The sequence below is a fragment of the Dysidea avara genome, chromosome 8, assembly GCF_963678975.1.
Source record: "Dysidea avara chromosome 8, odDysAvar1.4, whole genome shotgun sequence".
Classification (NCBI taxonomy): domain Eukaryota; kingdom Metazoa; phylum Porifera; class Demospongiae; order Dictyoceratida; family Dysideidae; genus Dysidea; species Dysidea avara.
Window position 1 is genome coordinate 11438664 of NC_089279.1, and position 20334 is coordinate 11458997.

The window sequence follows — 20334 nt, forward strand, 5'->3', positions numbered from 1 at the left end:
GTTTTCATCCTCCAGTGCCTAACTGGTACTTAGAGGTATGCATAAAAGTTCTTTGGGAGATAATGAAGTCTTGAAGAGATCAGATTTCTGAAAAGTCTGATTATAGAGACTTCTGGAGAGATTCTCTAAAAGACTCCAGCAGATAGATACCTGCATATATATACCACTTTGACACCTCAGATTAAAGGAAGCCACAGGGTTATATTTCATGTATTGCCTTCAATTCCCTGACCATTCCCTTTGATTTTTTATATTGAGCTGCTTAAAGTTTTTCATTGTGGGTTTGAGTTTAGCATAATAGGCTTAGTTGGCCAAGCATTCTCTTTAAGGAAAAATTTAATGAGTTATAGTCACGTAGTTCAGCTACTGTGCACCACTAAATAATTGTGCAGTGTTGGGGATGGTTTTCAAAATAGCACATTTCACCCAGGGGCGTAACCAGGATATTTTGAAAGGGGGTTTCAACAGCAGTATTGAGTTACCAGAAGCAGGGGTCTGAGGGCACAGCCCCCAGCCACAGAGAGACTTTCAAAACTCAGCAAATTGCTATATATATTTTATAAGCACATTAATTACAATGCATATAAGTGCCCCTGGGATGAAGCTAATACTAGATAAAACTACTTAGTGGAAACAGACAGCATAACACATACAGACACATGTGTGACCCAGTCTTGGAAAACCGGTCTTATCGCCCATGTCAGCAGATTGGATTTTTCACCCAGAACACAAAGCTACATGAATAAACTACCTAATTTTACAATCAAAATCAGTTAGACTTGAGTGATCTAGTTTTGCTGGCTACTTGTCCCAAGGCAATCTGTACGTGTGGTATGGGGCCTGAATGGAGCTCTGGTCAGCCTGGGGATGGCTGTATGTGACTGTACAGCTCTGTGGTGTTGAATAAATACCTCTGCTGTGAATTACCTTTCATTTCAGCCAGTATTGATACCTGAATGGCCCATAACTTGGCCTAATTTATCCCTACGCTGGTTTAAAAACTATCTAAAATGGCGGGAAACTTAGTTGTTGGCTACTTGCATAGTGGATGTTCTGCAAGGTAAGGAATACACATAGCTTCAACCATTGGCGAGCTACAACACACTAAAATTATATATTTAAAACCAGTGTTTCTCGATACTTTTAAATAGGCGATAAGACCCAGACTGGGTCACATATAGTAATCTGTAAGACTGGTATATGAATCCACTGATACAAATGGAATGACTTACAATCAAAACATAAATATAGCATGGATTCATTTAGCAAAACACAAGTGATATATCACTGGAGTTGGCCATATTCCATTATTTTTCATCGCAATTTGCTTTTTTGTATTGTTTATTCTTCCAATTGCTGTTGGATTTACATTTCCAAGTGTAGTTCTAAGATCCAAGAAGCTAAGCTACTTTTTCCCACTAATCCATTCCTTTTTGGCACCTTACAAAAATAAATATCATTACTGGTTTGGAATTAGATTGCTTGTGCTCATTAGTCTGTCTATACTTGAAACCATAGGGTTCCAGTTTACAGAGGTCTTGTTGGTATCAAGCATGAAAATTGTTGGAGCGTTTGCTTTATCACAAGCTTACTGTCACCCTTTCAAGAGTACCCTTATAAATATATTGGAGCTTACCTTCATGAGTATTTTCTTGCTACAGTCTGCAGTAACTTTGTACTTTTATCCCAGCATTTATGGCTACAATGAAGTGAACACAGCAGTTATTGTTTTTGGAGCACTGGCATTTGTTCTCTTTTGTCTAGTTATTTTGTTTCATGTTCACAACGTTTGTAGTCACACTACCTGGCATGCTACTGTGCGCCAAGCATTTGAAGGACATTTTAGAAAATACCTACCAAAGAAATCATATGAGAGTTTGATTGTACAGGCACAAGATTTATCATTAAATAGTGTTGAAGAAAATTATTCAAGTTATGAACATTACCAAGAGTCTTTCCTTGAACACATGTGATTTGCAAACACAAAAGTTATAAGATTATTTAGTAGTCTTAAATGTAATAGTTATAATTGTTACAACACTTATACTGCTTACTTTAATGCCATGACTATTTGTAATGCTGCATGTTATTGGACCAGGGGTGGAGGAAGTAGTTGATATGAGGGGGGGCTGACTAGACTTATGGAAATGAAGTACTATTAAAAAAAAAGGTCACAACCAGCTGACAATAACTACCCACCTCATCAGCTACGCATTTATAGCTGATAAACTACATAAAAATCCTTACATAACTCGCTACACACTGCTTTGATACTGTGACTACTCTATTAACCACACTCCAAGAAGGATAATTTTGGCGTGGTATCATTCTGAGGGGGGGTGCTTAGAGCAGACCGAGGAGGGGCTTCAGCCCCCTACTTCCACTGCCTATATGTATTGTTGGACTGTTGAATATTATGTTTCAGTGCACAAATATATAAGATTAATGTATTAGATAGTGCATTATGAAAATAATGGTACATAAGTGCTACACAGGAAACAACTATTGCTTTTATACACAGGATCAGCAATGGCGGATCCAGGATGGGGAATTTGGGGCAAATGCTCCCCCCCCCCAACCTTGTGGAGGAGCCAGCCATACTTCTAGTAAATACTAAGGCCAAGATCAGTTCATGAAACCCATGAAAATATGTATATTTTACTAGTATTGTTACAAATTTACCTGAAACCAAAGCGAACCAAAGTCAAACTAGCTGTGAAATTGTCAACCTGCACCTTTGTGCGTACTAAGCGCCTTTAAAAATAATTATAGTGTTATTATTATTATTATTATTATTGGTAATACTGTGCAGACCTCTATTAGTGTTGCTGTTATTTAAGACATCCAAAGCCTTTTAAACAGCTTTTAAGACTTCACAACGGCCAAAATGGCAAAAATCAAAAGTGAGACACTACTAAGAGGTGATTATTTGCTGCTTCAAAAATGCAGCAACTAACAAGAGAATCTGCTCTCCCCAACCACCTACCAACTTAGCCTGTTTGTGCCCCTCCCCTTGCCAGCTCCTGGATCTGCCCCTGATTAGAGCAAAGTTATTAAACTCAATTTCTTCACTGCCAACAGCAACAAGCTATATTAGTAGAAGTAACAGTCATCTGCAAGCAGCATCCAGTACCAGCTAGAACAGTGGCAGCAAGTTGGAAACAATAGCTGCTGGCTGCAACCAGCTGCATGCAGTGGTAGCAGCACAGCAAGGCATTGGTAGAATCAGCAGTCAGCTAGAACAGTGCATAGTAGCAAGTTGGGAACAATAGCTGGCTGTAAATAGTAGCAACCAGGTGTGACCTCAAGTCCTCAACATTTGATTAGGGGATCAGTGATCAAAATAGCCCAGCTATGGCATTGTATATAATTCCGTTTGTATCTATGCTTAAATAATGGAGCTATGCACCATATTTATAGCATTGAAAACTGAATTCTGAAGCACAAAAATTATACATTTTGGCTATAGCTACATATCAAAGAAAAGAAACCCTATACTGTACATTTTTTGTCCTTAATTATGTGATGAAATTAGTATATGTGACTGGGCCTGCAATAATAGGGCATGTGAGCATATGATTTTTGCCTACTTTTTCAAAATTCCATCGGACATAACTTTTAGTACCACTACGCTATGGCAATGCAATTTTCAGCTCTTAGTGAGCATTTAATTTGTGTTATGATACAAGTTATAGAATGCAAATATTCAGTTCCAATACTGAGATATGACCTATAGAGTGACTGGGTGTAGTTTGTGTCCACATGCCCTATATTCGCAGGCTCGGTCACATATAAAGAGGTTGAATAATGCATTTAAAGATTCTGTTCTGTGGTACAAGTGGGCCGGGATGGTGTTTGGGACTATAACTAGAGGTGGCCAGCTGTTTCTATTAATGAAGTAGTGAGGTTTTAACCATAGCATGAATTTTAGAGTATACCTTATGTTATTCCTTGGCAATTATATCCTGACCAGACATTGTACAAGTAATGTGCTGCTGTACAAAATTAAGGTACAGACAGAAACCTCCATATGTAGTACAGATTATTGTATACATATGTATTTTGTGTATCTAGTGAAAGCATGCAAACATGACACATGATCTGTTGTGCACTGATGTTGACTTCTTCTGTATTTATTCAGCACTTTTTCTATTCAAATTGTTATTCATAAATACTGCAGTAATTGTACATAGCACAGAAAAAATGCAATACAATACAATACTCCAGATGTTATTACTGTTGGTTAGAAGCTATATCACCTTGAACTAGGTCTGGGACGAAGCTTCAAATGCTTCATGGGTTTGAATGTTAAGTAAACTTCAAATTATAAAAGTATCCTTTGAAGCTTCGTAATGCACTTATAGTCTACGAAAGAATTACAAATAAACATGGTTATCTTTATTGCAGCTGCTTATGTTAATATTTTCGTGTAAGAAATTTTTGTACAAGTTGTTGCATATGAAAAACGAAAAAAAAGTAAATTACGGTAGCAGCTGTCGTGTTTTCCAATATTTAAAAATATATCAAAATTAATAAAACATTGCATGTAATTACTAGCAGCTGCATTATTTAGATACTTATAAAGTGTGTAAGTAAACACAATATTATAGCTAATTGCATTATACAAGACACTTATATATCTACTTGCATTGTAACATACTAACACAGTTTATAAACCATCAAATTAGTAACTACAAATGTTCGAGGAGAGATTCTCGGTAGCGGTTGTAACTAAAATAATTCTCTTCAGTATTACTTGATGATAAATGTTGTGGTTGCATAATCAAAGTCTCAATTGATTTCTTTGGTAAGTAATTTCCAAAATATCCATCAAGTGTTCGACATACAGAAGCATAACGGTTGGTGCTTTTGGTGATATTGTGCAGATGAAACAAAATGACTAGACAAAAGAGGACAAATGCTAGTGTTCCAAAAACTGTTACCGCTGTGTTAACATGTCTGTAACCATAAATACTGGGATAAAGGTACAAAGTTAATGCAGATAGTAGCAGAAAAATACTCATAAAAGCCAGCTCCAATATATTTATGAGGGTGCTTTTCAAAGGTTGGAAGTAAGCTTGCAATATTGCAAATGCCCCGACCACTGCAATACTTGATACTAACAGAACCTCTGTATACTGAAATACTATGGCTTCCATTATCGACAGATAAATGAGCACAAGTAATCTAATTCCAAACCAGTAGCGATATTTATCTTTGTAAGGGGCCAAAAAGGAATCAATCAGTGGGAAAAAGTAGCTTAGCTTCTTGGATCTTAAGACAACACTTGGAAACGTAAATCCAATAGCAATTGGAAAAATAAAAAATATGAAAAAGCAAACTGCGATGAAAAATAATGGAATATGGCCATCCGTCAGATAGACTACAGTGGGATCAGGTTCCCATACAATAATTGAACCATCATTGGAAGACTTCACTGTTATGGATGAAAACACTTCGATTATAGTACGCAGTATTTTGGAATAGGACAACAAAATTAATGTGGCCAGAACTGGAACAGATGCTTTGATAACCATATTTTTGTGATGAAGATATCTTCTACAAGCAAAAACAATCAAGTATATTATCAACCAGAGGTAAATAGGAAATACAAATTGTAACCCTGATTTGACTAATTCAGTCATTCCATCATAAAAACATAATGTAAATCCCAAGTCAAGATTGATTATTGAAATGAATACTCTAACAAATGAGAAGCTTGTATTGTTCACATTGAAAAATAGCTGTTCATTGATGCTGATTATGTTACAAAAGAAAATCAGTCCATTGATAGCACCCAGTGTAACAGTCAACTTCAATGATACTATGACAAGCACTAATACTATTCCTAAAACACCATAAAGTAAAATAGTCACAAGCCAATCATTGGTGCACATTTTACAAATATCAGAACCAAACACTTTACTGAAACCATCTTGGCATGCACCACATGCTCGTCCAGTACGATTGTTAACACAGAGTATGTCGTTGTCACTTAAATCATAAACCTCAACATGATTGTTACAGTATGTTGCAAGACACAGCCTGACAAATTGAAGATCACCCTCTACTACAGACAGCCAAGACAGACGATTTGAGCGTGTAAGTAAACCAGATTTAGAATCACAGTTAATGTTACCCTTGACTGATGAATTGAAAAAGTTGTCACATAAACAAGCAATTTGTAGTTCATTTTTTCTTCTCATCTCAAATCCAGGAGGACATCGATCATTTACATTAAAAGTAAATTCATATTCAAAATTTTTTGCAACTGAAAGGCGGAGTATTCCCTTTCTAGGAACTTCATATAATTTGTTATACTTACCATATATCACAAATTCTATTGGTGTACACTTTTTATTTGTAAGAGAAAATGATCTAGAGTCTTGGCCACTATCTAACAAAAACATCTCATCTGTAATATTTTCTGAGTATACTTCAGCATCTAACCTGGATGAATATCCAACAGATCCTACTATGTCAAGTGTGATAAGAGAAATATTAAATGATTTTCCAGGAACAATTGATTTGTTCAGCTTACGATTCTGAGCTTGTGAACATTCAGTGAAGTTGTAATCATTGGTGCCATTATGGGTGCCATTATCACTGCATATGCATGGTAAATAAGCTGCAATCAGCAGTTGATCACTGGCAGTCTCATTTGGCCCAAATTTGAACAGCTGGCGATATACTGAGGGTCTTGTGTCATTGACTATCGGTGAGTAGATGCCAAAATTAATTTGCACTGTTGTGTTAGGGTACCATGAACAAACATAAAACACGTTGGCATATATCGACTGCGGAGAATAAGAATCATCCGCAGTGTTGTTTTCAAATGTTATGCTCACATTGAATGATTCATGATTAAGATCAGAAAGATTGAATATCGGTTCAGTGGTATTTCCAATAAATTGTATAGGACAGATGTCCTCTGATTGCACATTTATAGAGGAGAAATATACATCAATAGCTCCACCTTTTGTCAGGGCATAATTGTGACCAAAGAACAGTTTAGATCCAGTGTTAACATAAGCAACTGTATTGATTAGCACTAAGGCCCCTCCATATTCAGCTTCATTGTTCTTAAACTCTGCCTCACCTGATAGTACAATTGCTGAATTGTGCCCATAAAGAACAGATGGTTGATTTCCAGAAAAGTCACACTGTTTGGTGCATGTAACAGTAAACAAGCAATTATCAAATGAAAACACACCAGTAATCAATCTGCTGCTTCTACGAGACAGTGTACTGCCGTGAGATAAACTGTTATTGACAGCATTTACATTAATTACATTTATGGACAGCCCACCGGTAGTTCTAAATGACAATCCCTGAAATTTACTTTCAACAGCATATAGAGCTGAACCGGTGTCAGCTTTGTTGCCAATAAAATTGCACTCTTCTATATTTACTACTATTGTTACAGCATCAGGTGATATCTTTTTAACGTATATTCCTGCACCAGATTTTCCCATTAACCTAGTAAAGTTTGACTTTATCACTGTAAGCAAATTGATTTCCATGTCACTTTTAAGGGGAGTGGTATTTATCCCTGCAGGTGCATTTCTAAGTAGAGTGTAGTACAATGATATTCCACCAGTTGGATGAAAGAGATATGGTCTTGACAAGTCCACTGTGGGTTTGTTGTTATCAAATGTACAATTATCAAATTTTGTGATACCTTTTATCGTAGCTACACAAAAGATTGACACAGTAGGACTCAATGTTCCAATGTTATTGCTAAAGATTGTGTTGGATATCATTGAAGTCACATTAAACATAGACTGGGTGAATACCAAAGTGATGGACCCTGCACCTATTACTGGAAGTGGTTCATGATAGTATCCAGAATTGAGAGCATCAGTATTGGCATCAAATGAGCCAGTTGGAAGAATATTTTTGTTCCCATGAAACATACACTTGTTAACAAACAGGTCAGTGTTAGGTAAGCTACCATTCAATATATCATGGTAGAAAAATAAAATACCACTACCAGAACATGAAAAGTTAGTTTTAGACTCCAAACTGTCATAATCAAAGGTAGTGCATTTGTGCTTTTGGTCATTCTCAAAAGTAGTGTTTATTATAGTAACCTCAATGAGATTCACTACTCCCAATGCATTGAAGGCAACGATTCCATATCCAAGAGTATTTCTCATGGTAACATTAACTATTGAAGTATTGGTCACTTGGTAAAGCATTATTGCAAATCTAATACCATGTCCAAAATATGCAGCAGGCACAGCTTTAGTAATAGTATTTGTAATGTTGTCACTGACCGTATCTCCACAGTTTATCATCTCAATGTTTGAAATGAAAACATTTTTAGAGGTTGCTAGGACGATGTTAAAATCCATGCATTCAATAGACGTATTGCTCTCACCAACTAGACTGAAACTTGTTTTGTCACGAAGTACACATGGCTGTAGTTGTTTGTTTAATCAATATTGTCCATGAGTTAGGTAAACATTAACAGCAGGTGCAGACATAGCAAAGCTGCATAAGAAATAATCTAGAGGTCCAGTGTAGTTGCCATAAGTAATATTGTGTCCTACAGCTGGCCGTACAGTGACATCCATTGCAGTGATCACAGGCAGTAGAAAAATTAGCCACAATGTAGGAGCATTCATGTCTAGAATACCACAGCACAAATACTAACGTAATCTAGTATATGTTAGCTAACTAAATACATATCTACATACTTGTCCTAGCAAATGCTAATAGTATACTGTGACTTTATCTACCCCCTCCCCAAGCCAAAAAATATAATGGAACTGATAAATAAAGTTTACTAAAGTTCAATAAAGCTCATACGGTGATGATTTCATCACATTTCGAACACATCATTCCAGTAAATGGTCCCAAATCCTATGTACGTACAATGCTTTATTCATTTGACTGTCTGCTTTATTTACATAGCAAAGAAATTATATGCATTTATACTTACAATTACAGGCACTTCTCATTGTGATTTGATCATGCATTAAACTGTATAGTATGTACAAGTTGAGCTGAGCACTGTGAAAACAGCTAAAAAAGAGAAGTGGATAATTTTTTTCTCAATTGAAATAACATTTCAGCCAACCATATGATTAGTGGTGGCAGTAAAGGTGTCAAGAGCAGACATGTCCGGTTTTGGCTCCATTACAAGCTTGGAAAGAGGATGTAATAAACATTAATATACTTTTATGACTTCCCTATAGGAAATGTATGGTGAAAAATTTTAATTGGTCATACATAATTATTGTGTCAGACATTCAACTGAGAAGATTTGAAATGTTTTTAGGGGGGTTAAGCACTGAAAATGAGCCAAGTGTCATGAAATTGTGTAATTCCACCCTTGTGTTATAAAGAATGTTTCTGGGGGCTCAACATATGCATACTATAGCAATGTCCATCGACATACCCTTCAATGGCATAACAAGTTGAGTTCAGTTACATAACAAGTCACCCTGTAGAGGGCGCAGTTATAAACTAGTCACCCTATAGAGAGTTCAAAACTACAAAAAAGTCACCTAGTAAGATATAGCTATACAAACAGTGGAGAATTCAACTAGCTTACAAGGTTACAGACCACCCTGTAGAGAATTCAGTTAAGTCACAAGTCTCCCTGTAGAGAGTTTAGCTATAAACAAGTCAGCCTGAAAAGAATTAACATATACATTACAAGTCACTCTGTAAAGAGGTCAGCTACATTACAAGTCACCCTGTAGAGAATTTAGCTATACTTTACAAGTACAGAGTTCAGCTGCATGCACATTATAAGTCACTGCATTGAGTTCAGCTATATCTGTCTGTGAATGCTATCCCACTAGGGACCTGTGAGAAGGCTAAAGCCTGTGAATACAGAGAGTCATAAACATGTAACTAAAACGTTTAAAAAATCCCATACCCAGTGATGACTTTATCCCCAGCAACATGCAGTCTAGGCATGTACCAAAGGAGCCACAACAACCAGGATCTGAGATTTTCTCTGCATTCAACCTGTACTTAAACAATGACTTCTCGCCAGCAATGGTTTTATCTGTGAATGCTATCCCACTAGGGACCTGTGAGAAAGCTAAAGCCTGTGAATACAGGGAGTCATAAACATGTAACTAAAACGTTTAAGAATATAGAAAAAATCCCACACCCAGTGATGACTTTATCCCCAGCAACATGCAGTCTAGGCATGCGCCAAAGGAGCCACAACAACCAGGATCTGAGATTTTCTCTGCATTCAACCTGTACTTAAACATTGACTTCTCGCCAGCAATGGTTTTATCTGTGAATACTACCCCACTAGGGGCCTGTGAGAACCTGTGAATACAGGGAGTCATAACGTGTAACTAAAACATTGAAGAATGTAGAAAACATCCCAGACCCAGTGGTGACTTGATCCCCAGCAACATGCAGTCTAGGCATGTGCCAAAGGAGCCACAACAACCAGGACATACATAACAAGTCACCACCAGAACATTCAACTACCTCATTGTAGTGCAGAATGTTCATCTCTTTGATCTTTACACCTCATTTTTTTTGGATACGTATATACATGTAGCGTAATATATACTGTAGTTCAAATACAGACTATAAATAGGGGTTCTTTTCTCTTCCTCATTGGTGTAGTATAGAAAAAAATACAAAGTACTTTGGGGCTTGCAACAACAAAAAGAGGTAATATCTATACCAAAACATCCAAGCTGTAAACAAAAGCATGTAGCCCTCAAAAAAGCCAGTTGTTAAATCAAAGGTGGCAACCAAGAAATGGCTGCAATGATGTTAATATCAATTTTATTTTTTATTGGTTGCAATTATGTTAATGTCAATCATTTCAATAAAAAAAAACGATTGATATTAATATCATTGCAGCCATTTCTTGGTCACCACCATTGATTTAACAACTGTTTTCGCCCTGAGGGCTGCACGCTTTTTACAGCAATATAAATGTTGGAGCAAACTGTTTATCTACAAGAATGAGTGAGTTATGAGGCAGCGTGTGCTAGCTTGTTTTTAACATGAAACATGGTACAAAACCAATGGGAGTGAACACATGTTTACCCTTCTGTGATATCTCTACTTTTGGCAGGACACATGCATGCATGCATGCATGCATGCAGCGTACTAATACAAACTGACATGCATAGCTACACATGCACATCAGGGGCTTAACCAGGATTTTTTTGAAGGGGGATTCCAACAGCAATATTGAGTTACCAGAAGTAGGGGTCTGGGGGCATGCTGAAAGACTTTCAATATTTTAATGAATCAAAACTCAGCAAATTGCTATATGTTATGAAAAGTACATTAATTATAATGCATATAAGTGCCCCTGGGATGAAGCTACGTATGTAGTACTAGATAAAGCTGCCTAGTGGAAACAGATAGCATAACACATAGAGACACATATCGTAATCTGTAAGTGATAGTTATCTCACTGGTATAGGAACCATATATCCACTGATACAAATGTTATACTTACAATCAAAACGTTATAACTATACAAATATGCATAGCATGAATTCATTTTGCATAACACAAGTGGTGATAAATTACTGGAGTTCTATATCTTTAAACACTGTACATCAAAGCTACAGCAGTATAATATAAGGTCATGCTCAGTTTTGCATTTAACATTAGAATGTCTGAAAAACTTCATATGGATACATGCATAGAGTATACCTGACTGCTCTATTTGAGTATATACCTGACTGCTCTATTAGAGTATATTTGTCTTTTAAACAAGTTTTGAAGAGGGCTCATTTTACCTCTGTAAATCCTTTCTTGAGAGATGAATGCATGCAAGCTTTATCAATTGTTGTGCTGTTTCCAGTGTTGGACAAGTTACTTTGTAAAAGTAACTAGTTACATATTACATATTACTTGCAACTGAACTATTTAGTTACAGCTACATATTACTCATAAAATAAAGTAACTATAATAATATTACATATTATATTACTTTGTGTCCACAGCCTTAAGCTGTCACGTGTGAAACTACCACCTTATCACGTGACATGATTGCGTTGTTGGAAAATGTACAAATCTTGGTTTTAATTAAGTAAGAAGCTGGTGAATAAGCTTCATTCAGTAGGCTTCGTTACTTCGTTGTGGCTAGGTGTTACTGAGAGGATAACTAACGAGATTAGTAACTTCGTTACTTGTAGTAATAATATTTTTTTTTCCCGGGCTAGATGTAATGCCCTTTCCTACCACCCCCAGCACAAGAGGCAAACGTGCTGGACAAGAACTGAAAAGCGGGACATCTAAAAGTCCCTAGGGCCATTTGTTAGGCCCATTTCCGGGGAAGCATCTGGTGATCTAAACGAGATGGAGCGGCTTCCACGGATGCACATCGTCGCTGACCTCAACAGGGAGAAAGACAGGGTACAGCGAATCCACGCCAAAGTACTACTGTACGATAAAGCACTACGTTTGGAAAGGAGCTCAGCAAGCCGGCGATAAAATGTGATGGCTTCCTTCCCCATGCCCCCAGTTGTGGCAAACACCAATGGAGTAAAAGATGCAAACTCCACCTCACGGACACGGTCACCATACTCCCTCTTCTTCTGCATCTCATGACGCCTATACACAGATGGTATCGAAACATTGCGGTAGCTTTGTGCGTTTGGGTGAAAAACCCTTACATCGAAAAAGGCACTTTGCCGCCGCCCCCAAAATCCGCGTGCATGAATGTCAGCCCTGGCATCATCTTGGCAGTTAGCTGATCGAGGGGTAAGTTCTTCGCCACTCAGGGATTGAAGTGGTGGCTCAATTGCAACATTAGTACAAACATTTGAAAGTAATTCAGCAGTTGTATCACGCAGGTCATTGTGGCGAACAAAAGTCAAACCACCATGTCGACAGATCATTGCATGATCAGCGGTGAAAGGCGAGCCACACACACAGTGGCTAGGAGTATTCAGTAAAGTCCATTCTTGTAGTAATAATATTACGTAATATTAGACTCGTTACAGTAACTATATTACTTAGGTAACGCGTTCCATTTGTAAGCAAAGTAACTTGAGCTATATTACTCGTTTTTATTGCGTATTTCGTTATATTACTTAGTTACCACAAAAGTAATAATATTACGTAACGCGTTACTTATGTAACGCGTTACTCCCAACACTGGCTGTTTCAGACACTATATTACTCACTCATCTTGTCCTGCCACACTAAATGGTGTGTTAGGGTCCTGCTTGCAGAAGTCTAATGCCACTCCAAGAAAATTCCTTGTTTCCCATTTCATTGACCTCAATAATACATGTGGATGGGTGGTTCATTACCCATTATTCATTATAGATATTTCCACTAATTTTCGAAATTCACAACTAACTTACGGGTAAGAATACAGTTGAAATAGTTAAATCAAGAACCTGAACAGTGAAAAGCTAGCTAAATGTGAGTGAAAGGATGATCCAGAAAGCTGCTTTTTATCTTGTAACAAGCAAGTAACTATATAGTCTAGATCTAATGTTGGCTTTGCAAACTTTGTATAGAATCAAAACAAAATATTAAAATTCAATAATCATAATAGCACAATGACAATTAGCTACCTCGACAATTACAAATACATGATGTGTCATGCAATAATGTAAGCACATAGCTATAAATGTAAAAATTGCAACGTGGAAATTCAAATGAGGACCCAGAACTATAGTCTAGTCATTTTATGGAAAAAGGGGTCAACCTTTAACTAATTGTAACACAAGCTTTCTTAACAGTTTCTGGCACCGAAAAATGTGCTCTATAACATATCAAAAGTCTTAAGGAATCCCATTAAGGGAAAGTGACCTTTTGGTGACTTTTTTTGGATTATTTAGCAAAAATTGAGATGTCTGTCTATATTTCATTCATATATAGCCCAAATTAGTCAAACTTGGTATCAAGCGAATGGTCTCACTGAAAGGAACAATGTGACATTTGTTTGAATTTAATAGTTCATTTCGTTCAGAAGTTATAGCTGTTCTGGTCAAAATTGGGTCCGCCCACGCACATAACTAGTTTTACAGTTTTCAGTATAGTGGTGCTCTTTTGTTGACTGAAGTACATTTTATGTTGTGAAAAAGGACATATTTCCTGAAAAAGGAGTTTATGGCACTTTTAGGCATAAATGTTGCCATGGAAACCATAATGTACCGTCAGTTGTTTGGAGCAGAGTAGTCATTCTACAGAAGGTTGTACACAGATCCACTAATTGTATCGCAAACTGTATACTATGTTAATGTGGCTAGTGTAATGTTAAGTACAAATAAAATTATATTCATATTCATGTAAACAAATGGCATCCAGCTGTCAGCAAAATCTCAACTCTAAAAGTCTTAGCTTTAATAATTATTGTTCAACTAATTACAGAGAAATATGTCCGGCGACTTTTCTAGTAGTATAGAGTTAGATTATTATCATGATTATAGCTGGGATAATAATGTTCCAATAACTGTTCCACGATAACTAATGCTATTGTTTACTTGGTATTGTAAAGAAGAGAAACAGTGTCTTTCTTTGTTGCTGTACAGAATATCGAAGAATAACACGGTAGATGTAAGGTATGTAAGTCATAAACTTATAATAAATGTTGTGTTTTTCTGTTAAACTTATATATTCGTGTTACTATGATTTGTGATGCACTATTAAAAAATTTAGATATACTCATAGACATTCATAATTTAGGCTGCTTAAATACCTTTTAATTTACTTGGAACTGTCATTGGGAAATCAAATTAGTGCTATAGCTACGTACGTGCATGACAATCCTTGCACCTTTCTTGCTTTAATGTATAGCAAAGTTTGTGAAGTGGTTAAAGTGTCATCCTCTGATCTCAATGGATAAGAAATGGAGGTGCCAGAAGAGTGTGTCATTTGCAGTCAACCTATTGAAACATTATCCCAAGTTAAAAGGTATGTGCAAGTATCAACAAAGCTAGTGAAGAAAGAGATGTTGTGCATTGTGTACCTGGGAAGTTGGTGTACTTGGTGCACCAGGAATGTCATCGCCAGTACTGAAAAGTAGATCAAATAGCAAAAACTTTAAAGAGTGAAAGAAGGAGAACCAGGCACAACAACAAATACAAACACCGGCAAGCGTATGCTTATGTCAACACAAAGGGATTTAATTTTGACACTGACTGCTTTTTTTTGTGGTGAACCAGCTATTTTTGACAGAAAGGGAAAAGGTTCAGAAGTTGTACCCTTAAGAACAGTTGAAATGAGAGACACAATTCTAGTAGTGTGTCACTAGAGGGGAGATGATTGGGCCGGCAGATGCAGTACAGGCAAGAATATTGCATGTTCATGATCTTCATGCAGCAGATGCAGTCTATCATAGAGTGTGCAGTGTCAATTTTCATACCATGAAGCAACAAGCAGTATTTCATATATTATGCTTGGCAACCACTTAGAAAGAAGGAATTGCAAAGTGTATTATTCTCCAGGAGATGCTGATGTGATGATTGTATAGAAAGCTGCAGAATCAGCCACAGTAACAGACACTGCACTAGTAGGTGATGATGTTGACCTTTTAGCATTGTTAGCTATTGTGTCTACTTAAATTCTCATGCCACATTTTTTTAAGCCTGAGCAAAAATAAACCACTAAGAAACCTAGAGTGTGGAACATAGCATTGTTAAGCAGAAACTTGGTCCTGAGATATACAAAAACCTTTTGTTCCTTCATGCTATACTTGGATGTGATACTGCTTCACAACTGTATGGTATTGGAAAAGGTGCTTCACTTAAGAAATTCAGGTCAAGCGAACACTTTTGAGAGCAAGCAGAAGTCTTTAATGCATCATCAGCTACACCAAAAGACATAGGTGAGCAAGCTTTGATGACATTATACCAGGAAAAACATTGGACTATTTACGTTATAATTGCTTCTGTGAGAAAGTAGCTACAAATACTAGGTTTCTTCATCACCTCCTACGTACTTTGGAAGCTGCCAAATCCCACAGCTTCTGTGTATACTTACAAGTACAGGAGTGGAAAAGCCAGGGCAGTGAATTTCAGCCACTTGAATGGGGGGTAGAAAGAGTATGAAGGGACTGTCATTGTTTACTGATTTAGCACCAGTTCCAGATGACTTACTCAAGATAATATGGTGTAGCTAATTGCCATACAGATTGTAGCACTACAAGGTGTACATGCAAGAAGTATAACAAAAATGTTCTCCTGTATGTGGCAATTGTAAGAGAACAGCTTGTACCAATGTTGATACTTTTATTCTCGAGGATGACAATAATTGAAGTACTTCCTTACAAAGTTTTGTACAACTTATAACAATTTAAACATTATTTACCATGTTTATAATTATATTATAGTTATTATATTATTGCAAATTCCAACAGTGATTTGGTTTCCATGACAACATACCAACACTAGAGGATTCATAGTTACACCTTGTCATCAACCATGTTTTTTACTATGGCTAAATCATTTATTTTTCAACAGCAGAGCAAAAATTAATTATTTGAGTGAGCAGGAAAATTTTGACCAGAAAACCGGCTATAACTTTTGAATGAAATGAGCTATTAAATTCAAACAGATGTCAGATTGTTCCTTTCAGTGAGACCATTCACTTGATACCAAGTTTGACTAATTTGGTTGATATATGAATGAAATATAGACAGAAATCTCAATTTTTGCCAAAAAATGGTTCAAAAAGGTCACTTTCCTCTAATAGGATTCTTTAGGACTTTTGATATGCTATGGAGCACGTTTTTCTGTGCCAGAAACTGTTAAGAAAGCTTGTGTTGCCAATTAGTTAAAGGTTAAACCATTAAAATGACTGGATTGCTAGTAGGTAAGAACTTGCTGTGCATGCTAGGATCATATGAAAATCGTTTCTCTGTATACAAATGTTTCTATTGTTTTATCAGAATCTGCATCCATGTAGCTAAGCAATTAATTCTTCCGTGTCAAATCCTGATGCAAGAAACCATTTCTGTACATATCCTGGTAACTTTTCTTTCATCAATAATAACAACTCGGATGTAAAAACATCCGAGGCAAATTAAAATCAGAATCACTACGAACAAAAACTAGCTAAATAAAAAGCCATCACAAATTTTAAAAATGCTTACCACCACTACATGGCCACTGAGCTGGTGAGGGGCGAGGCTACTAGCTACTGGTATCTCGAGCGAATAGTATTTTCAATCTAAGAAACAAAATTGTAATAGCAACATAAACACACAAGTACAGAGCAAAAACAGCTACGCAATCAACCACATCGCGGACCACGTGCACGTTCTCGCACTTTCTATAATACTCTCTTAAATCCGTAAAGTCAGCTCAAACACTTTGAAGTAACGTTCATAGTGAGGTTCAAAGAACAACGTGGGCAGAACACGCTAGAATGCAGAACGTAGGCGCGCTATCAAAATATCCGGAAGTCTCCTGAAATAAACGGACTTTTATCGAGCCAAAGATTCCAGATTCCAAGGCAGGGATTCCAAACTAGTTGTAGGGGATTCCAGCTCGTGTCGGATCCCTCGGCTCGGGTAACTGCTGGACGCGTCCCCTAAAGTCGGAAACTACTAGGCGCGAAAATAAAAAAATCGTTCGGTTCAGTAACCACTTCCTTTACATTTCTATAGATTATACCTAACGTTGTTTTTACACCTTCGCTCCCAGACCCAGGCGTCGATCTTGTCATATAGCGCGTATCCATTTATAAGCGCACGTGCAAAGGACTAGACCAGCATGACTCCACAGAATATCAAGAAGTATATAGCTATAGTGTTGTACACATGCTCGAAAGTCGTTTTATATAATTGTAGAGATTAGCTTGTATGCCCTAGCTTAGCAGGCCATATCCACGATCTTACGCTTTTAGGCGCAGGTGCTTATACTAAAAAGTTGAGGGTTTCAAGGACCTGGCCTAAGAGATTAGATTGCATGAGACATGCCAGCTAAATTTCTGAAAACACGTTTACAACATTATGGTCTTTAGAGTGCTAGTCTATCCTTTGCACATGCGCTTATAAATGGATAAGCGCTATGACAAGATCGAAGACTGGGTCTGGAAGCGAATGCTGCTGTTAAAATATGAAAAATAATTATTATGTAAATGTAAAAGTGCATTTTAAAAATGTCCGTGTCCATGTCCGACCGTATCCGTCTTTTCCAACTACCCACCTATAGCTAGTTAATTGTTTATATATAGGCCACTCCAAATAAATTCTCTGTTTCCCGTCCACCGCCCGCATCTAGTTGCTGTCAGCTCTAAATATTCCATTATTCCGTATTCTTCCATTATTTTCCGGTTATTCTTGCATACTGACAGGCTCAGTAAAAGCCATCTTGAAACAGTGTCAGCTCACGTGTCAACAGTGCTATCACGTCGGCACAAACTAATATTTTTGCAACTTAAAAGGAAGGAACAAGCTTAAGCATGCTTTCATATGCAGCTTTTATGGTTGTGCCAGGCAAATAATGGCTTGAAAAGCTGCTAATCTTATAATGAAATAATGGAAGTAGACCGCCCGCCCGCATGCAAATATGCTTGAGTCCAGGACGGGAAACAGAGAATTTGTTTGGAGTGGCCTTACACAAAACCTGAAAACCATAAAACATGATATAATGGCTTTTCCTAGAATCATTGTATGTATGATTAATACCTTAAACCACAATAACATAATCAGCTAAACAATGATATCACAACTATGCAATGATATAATATAATGACATTTCTTAGAACCATGCACACCTACATGATTTGTACTTTATACCATAATAAATGGCATAGATAATCTGCCAAACAATGACATCATAACTACAATGAGTACAAGAATGAATATCTAAGCCTTGTATCATTCTTGTTAATAAATATGTATACAGCCAGAACCATGCATATTTTGTTATTCTATCACCAGATAACTTGGCCTCCCCATGCATGCACTATATCCCAACCTGTTTTGCAAGAACTCTGTCTATATATAGATCATGGAATTCATGATCATTACCCAAAAACTTTTGGAGATCCTGATTTAGTCATGACCTGAGAATATTAATCCAATCACTTATATTATAGGACACAATCACATGCACACACTCTGCAACATAAATTGTAGTCCAACTTATAGCAATACAGTATTGCAAAATCATCATGTATGCTAAGATAACTGAATTTACCAGACTTTATACTTACAAGTGTATATGCATACAATTGTGGTGATCTCACTTGGGTCAGTACTACACTATACTTATATAGATCTCTATGTAGTATGTAACATGTACGTCGTGCAGCTAACTTACTATATTATATTATAATACCTTGAAAAAATAATACATATTATAATGCCTGTCATTTAGTATATGTTATAGTATGCACCCTTGACTTGTAGAGATAGATAGCTATACACATGGCTTGCTGAAAATGCAACTAATTATGTAAGCCGTTAGCTAGCAGCCATGCAGGATCACTTGTCAGCCGTTTTCTCATGCCAACAGAATCTTGCGTAGCTAGCTATTCAAATTAATGCTCTATAATATGCTATTGCATATAGCCAACTAGCTTATGCTACAATTGCTATAAGATAAGTTATAGCTAAACCTCACCCTAGCTATCTGACATATATAGCTATTGGCTGGTCTCACGTGGTCAGACCATTTTCTCCATCACGCTTATAGGTTGGAAATTAACTATGTCGTGAAGCGCCTATACTTGCATAGGAGACTCGTTTTTTTTAACACCTGTCCAACTATCATTTGGAGAATTCCTAGCTATACTCCCACAGCTGGCCCAGAAACATTCGGCTATTTGAATCATGATGTTTGTGGGCGAAGTGGAATTCCGCATTAACCCCCCCCCCCCCGATGCTACCGGTAGTTGGAGCGGGTGTTTAAAAAGGAGTCGCCTATTTTGGTACTCGCTTATAATTTCCAATAAGCTACGTGACGGCGTATTAACTTTTCAGTAGGTCTATTCTTGATAATCATAACTTGCATTATTCTGCTGGTAGGTTGAGCGACCAGAAAACGGCTAGTGTGTCGACAACTGAACAGCTAGCTAAGAACATATATGCCGTAAACGACGAAAGTTTGGAGTGACTAGTAAAGTTTGTCGAATTTGGCGAATCGAGGAAATTCGCCAAATTTTATTTGCCAATCAGCTATTCACTACATAGTTCCATTTTAGCTGCATGGTGAAATTGCCAAACTTTTGTCTGCCAACCTGCTTCGCATGCTGATTCGCCAAACTTAAGTCTCGCCAAACTTTCGTCGTTTACGGTAGCTATACGTAGAGAACTTACCAGTTAGCTAGCTACAGTAACCGAATTGCAGTGGTTCCACCAATTGCAAATATTTAAATTATGATCTTGTAGCTATGCAAATGAAGGCTGTGACGGCGTAT

General features: G+C 37.1%; 2 protein-coding genes across 2 annotated transcripts; both read right to left on the minus strand.

The window, feature by feature from the left end:
- Window positions 1-4145: 4145 nt before the first annotated feature.
- Window positions 4146-20318, minus strand: LOC136263576 (uncharacterized). The gene is made up of 2 exons (XM_066058189.1): window positions 20234-20318; window positions 4146-8632 (listed from the first exon to the last, which is right to left on the minus strand). Exon 2 carries the CDS (start codon window positions 8355-8357, stop codon window positions 4692-4694), a length of 3666 nt encoding a protein of 1221 aa, XP_065914261.1. The 5' UTR covers window positions 8358-8632; window positions 20234-20318; the 3' UTR covers window positions 4146-4691.
- Window positions 12140-13231, minus strand: LOC136264772 (uncharacterized). The gene is made up of 2 exons (XM_066059541.1): window positions 13140-13231; window positions 12140-12891 (listed from the first exon to the last, which is right to left on the minus strand). The coding sequence occupies exons 1-2, from the start codon at window positions 13229-13231 to the stop codon at window positions 12246-12248; spliced, it is 738 nt and encodes a 245-aa protein (XP_065915613.1). The 3' UTR covers window positions 12140-12245.
- Window positions 20319-20334: the final 16 nt, after the last annotated feature.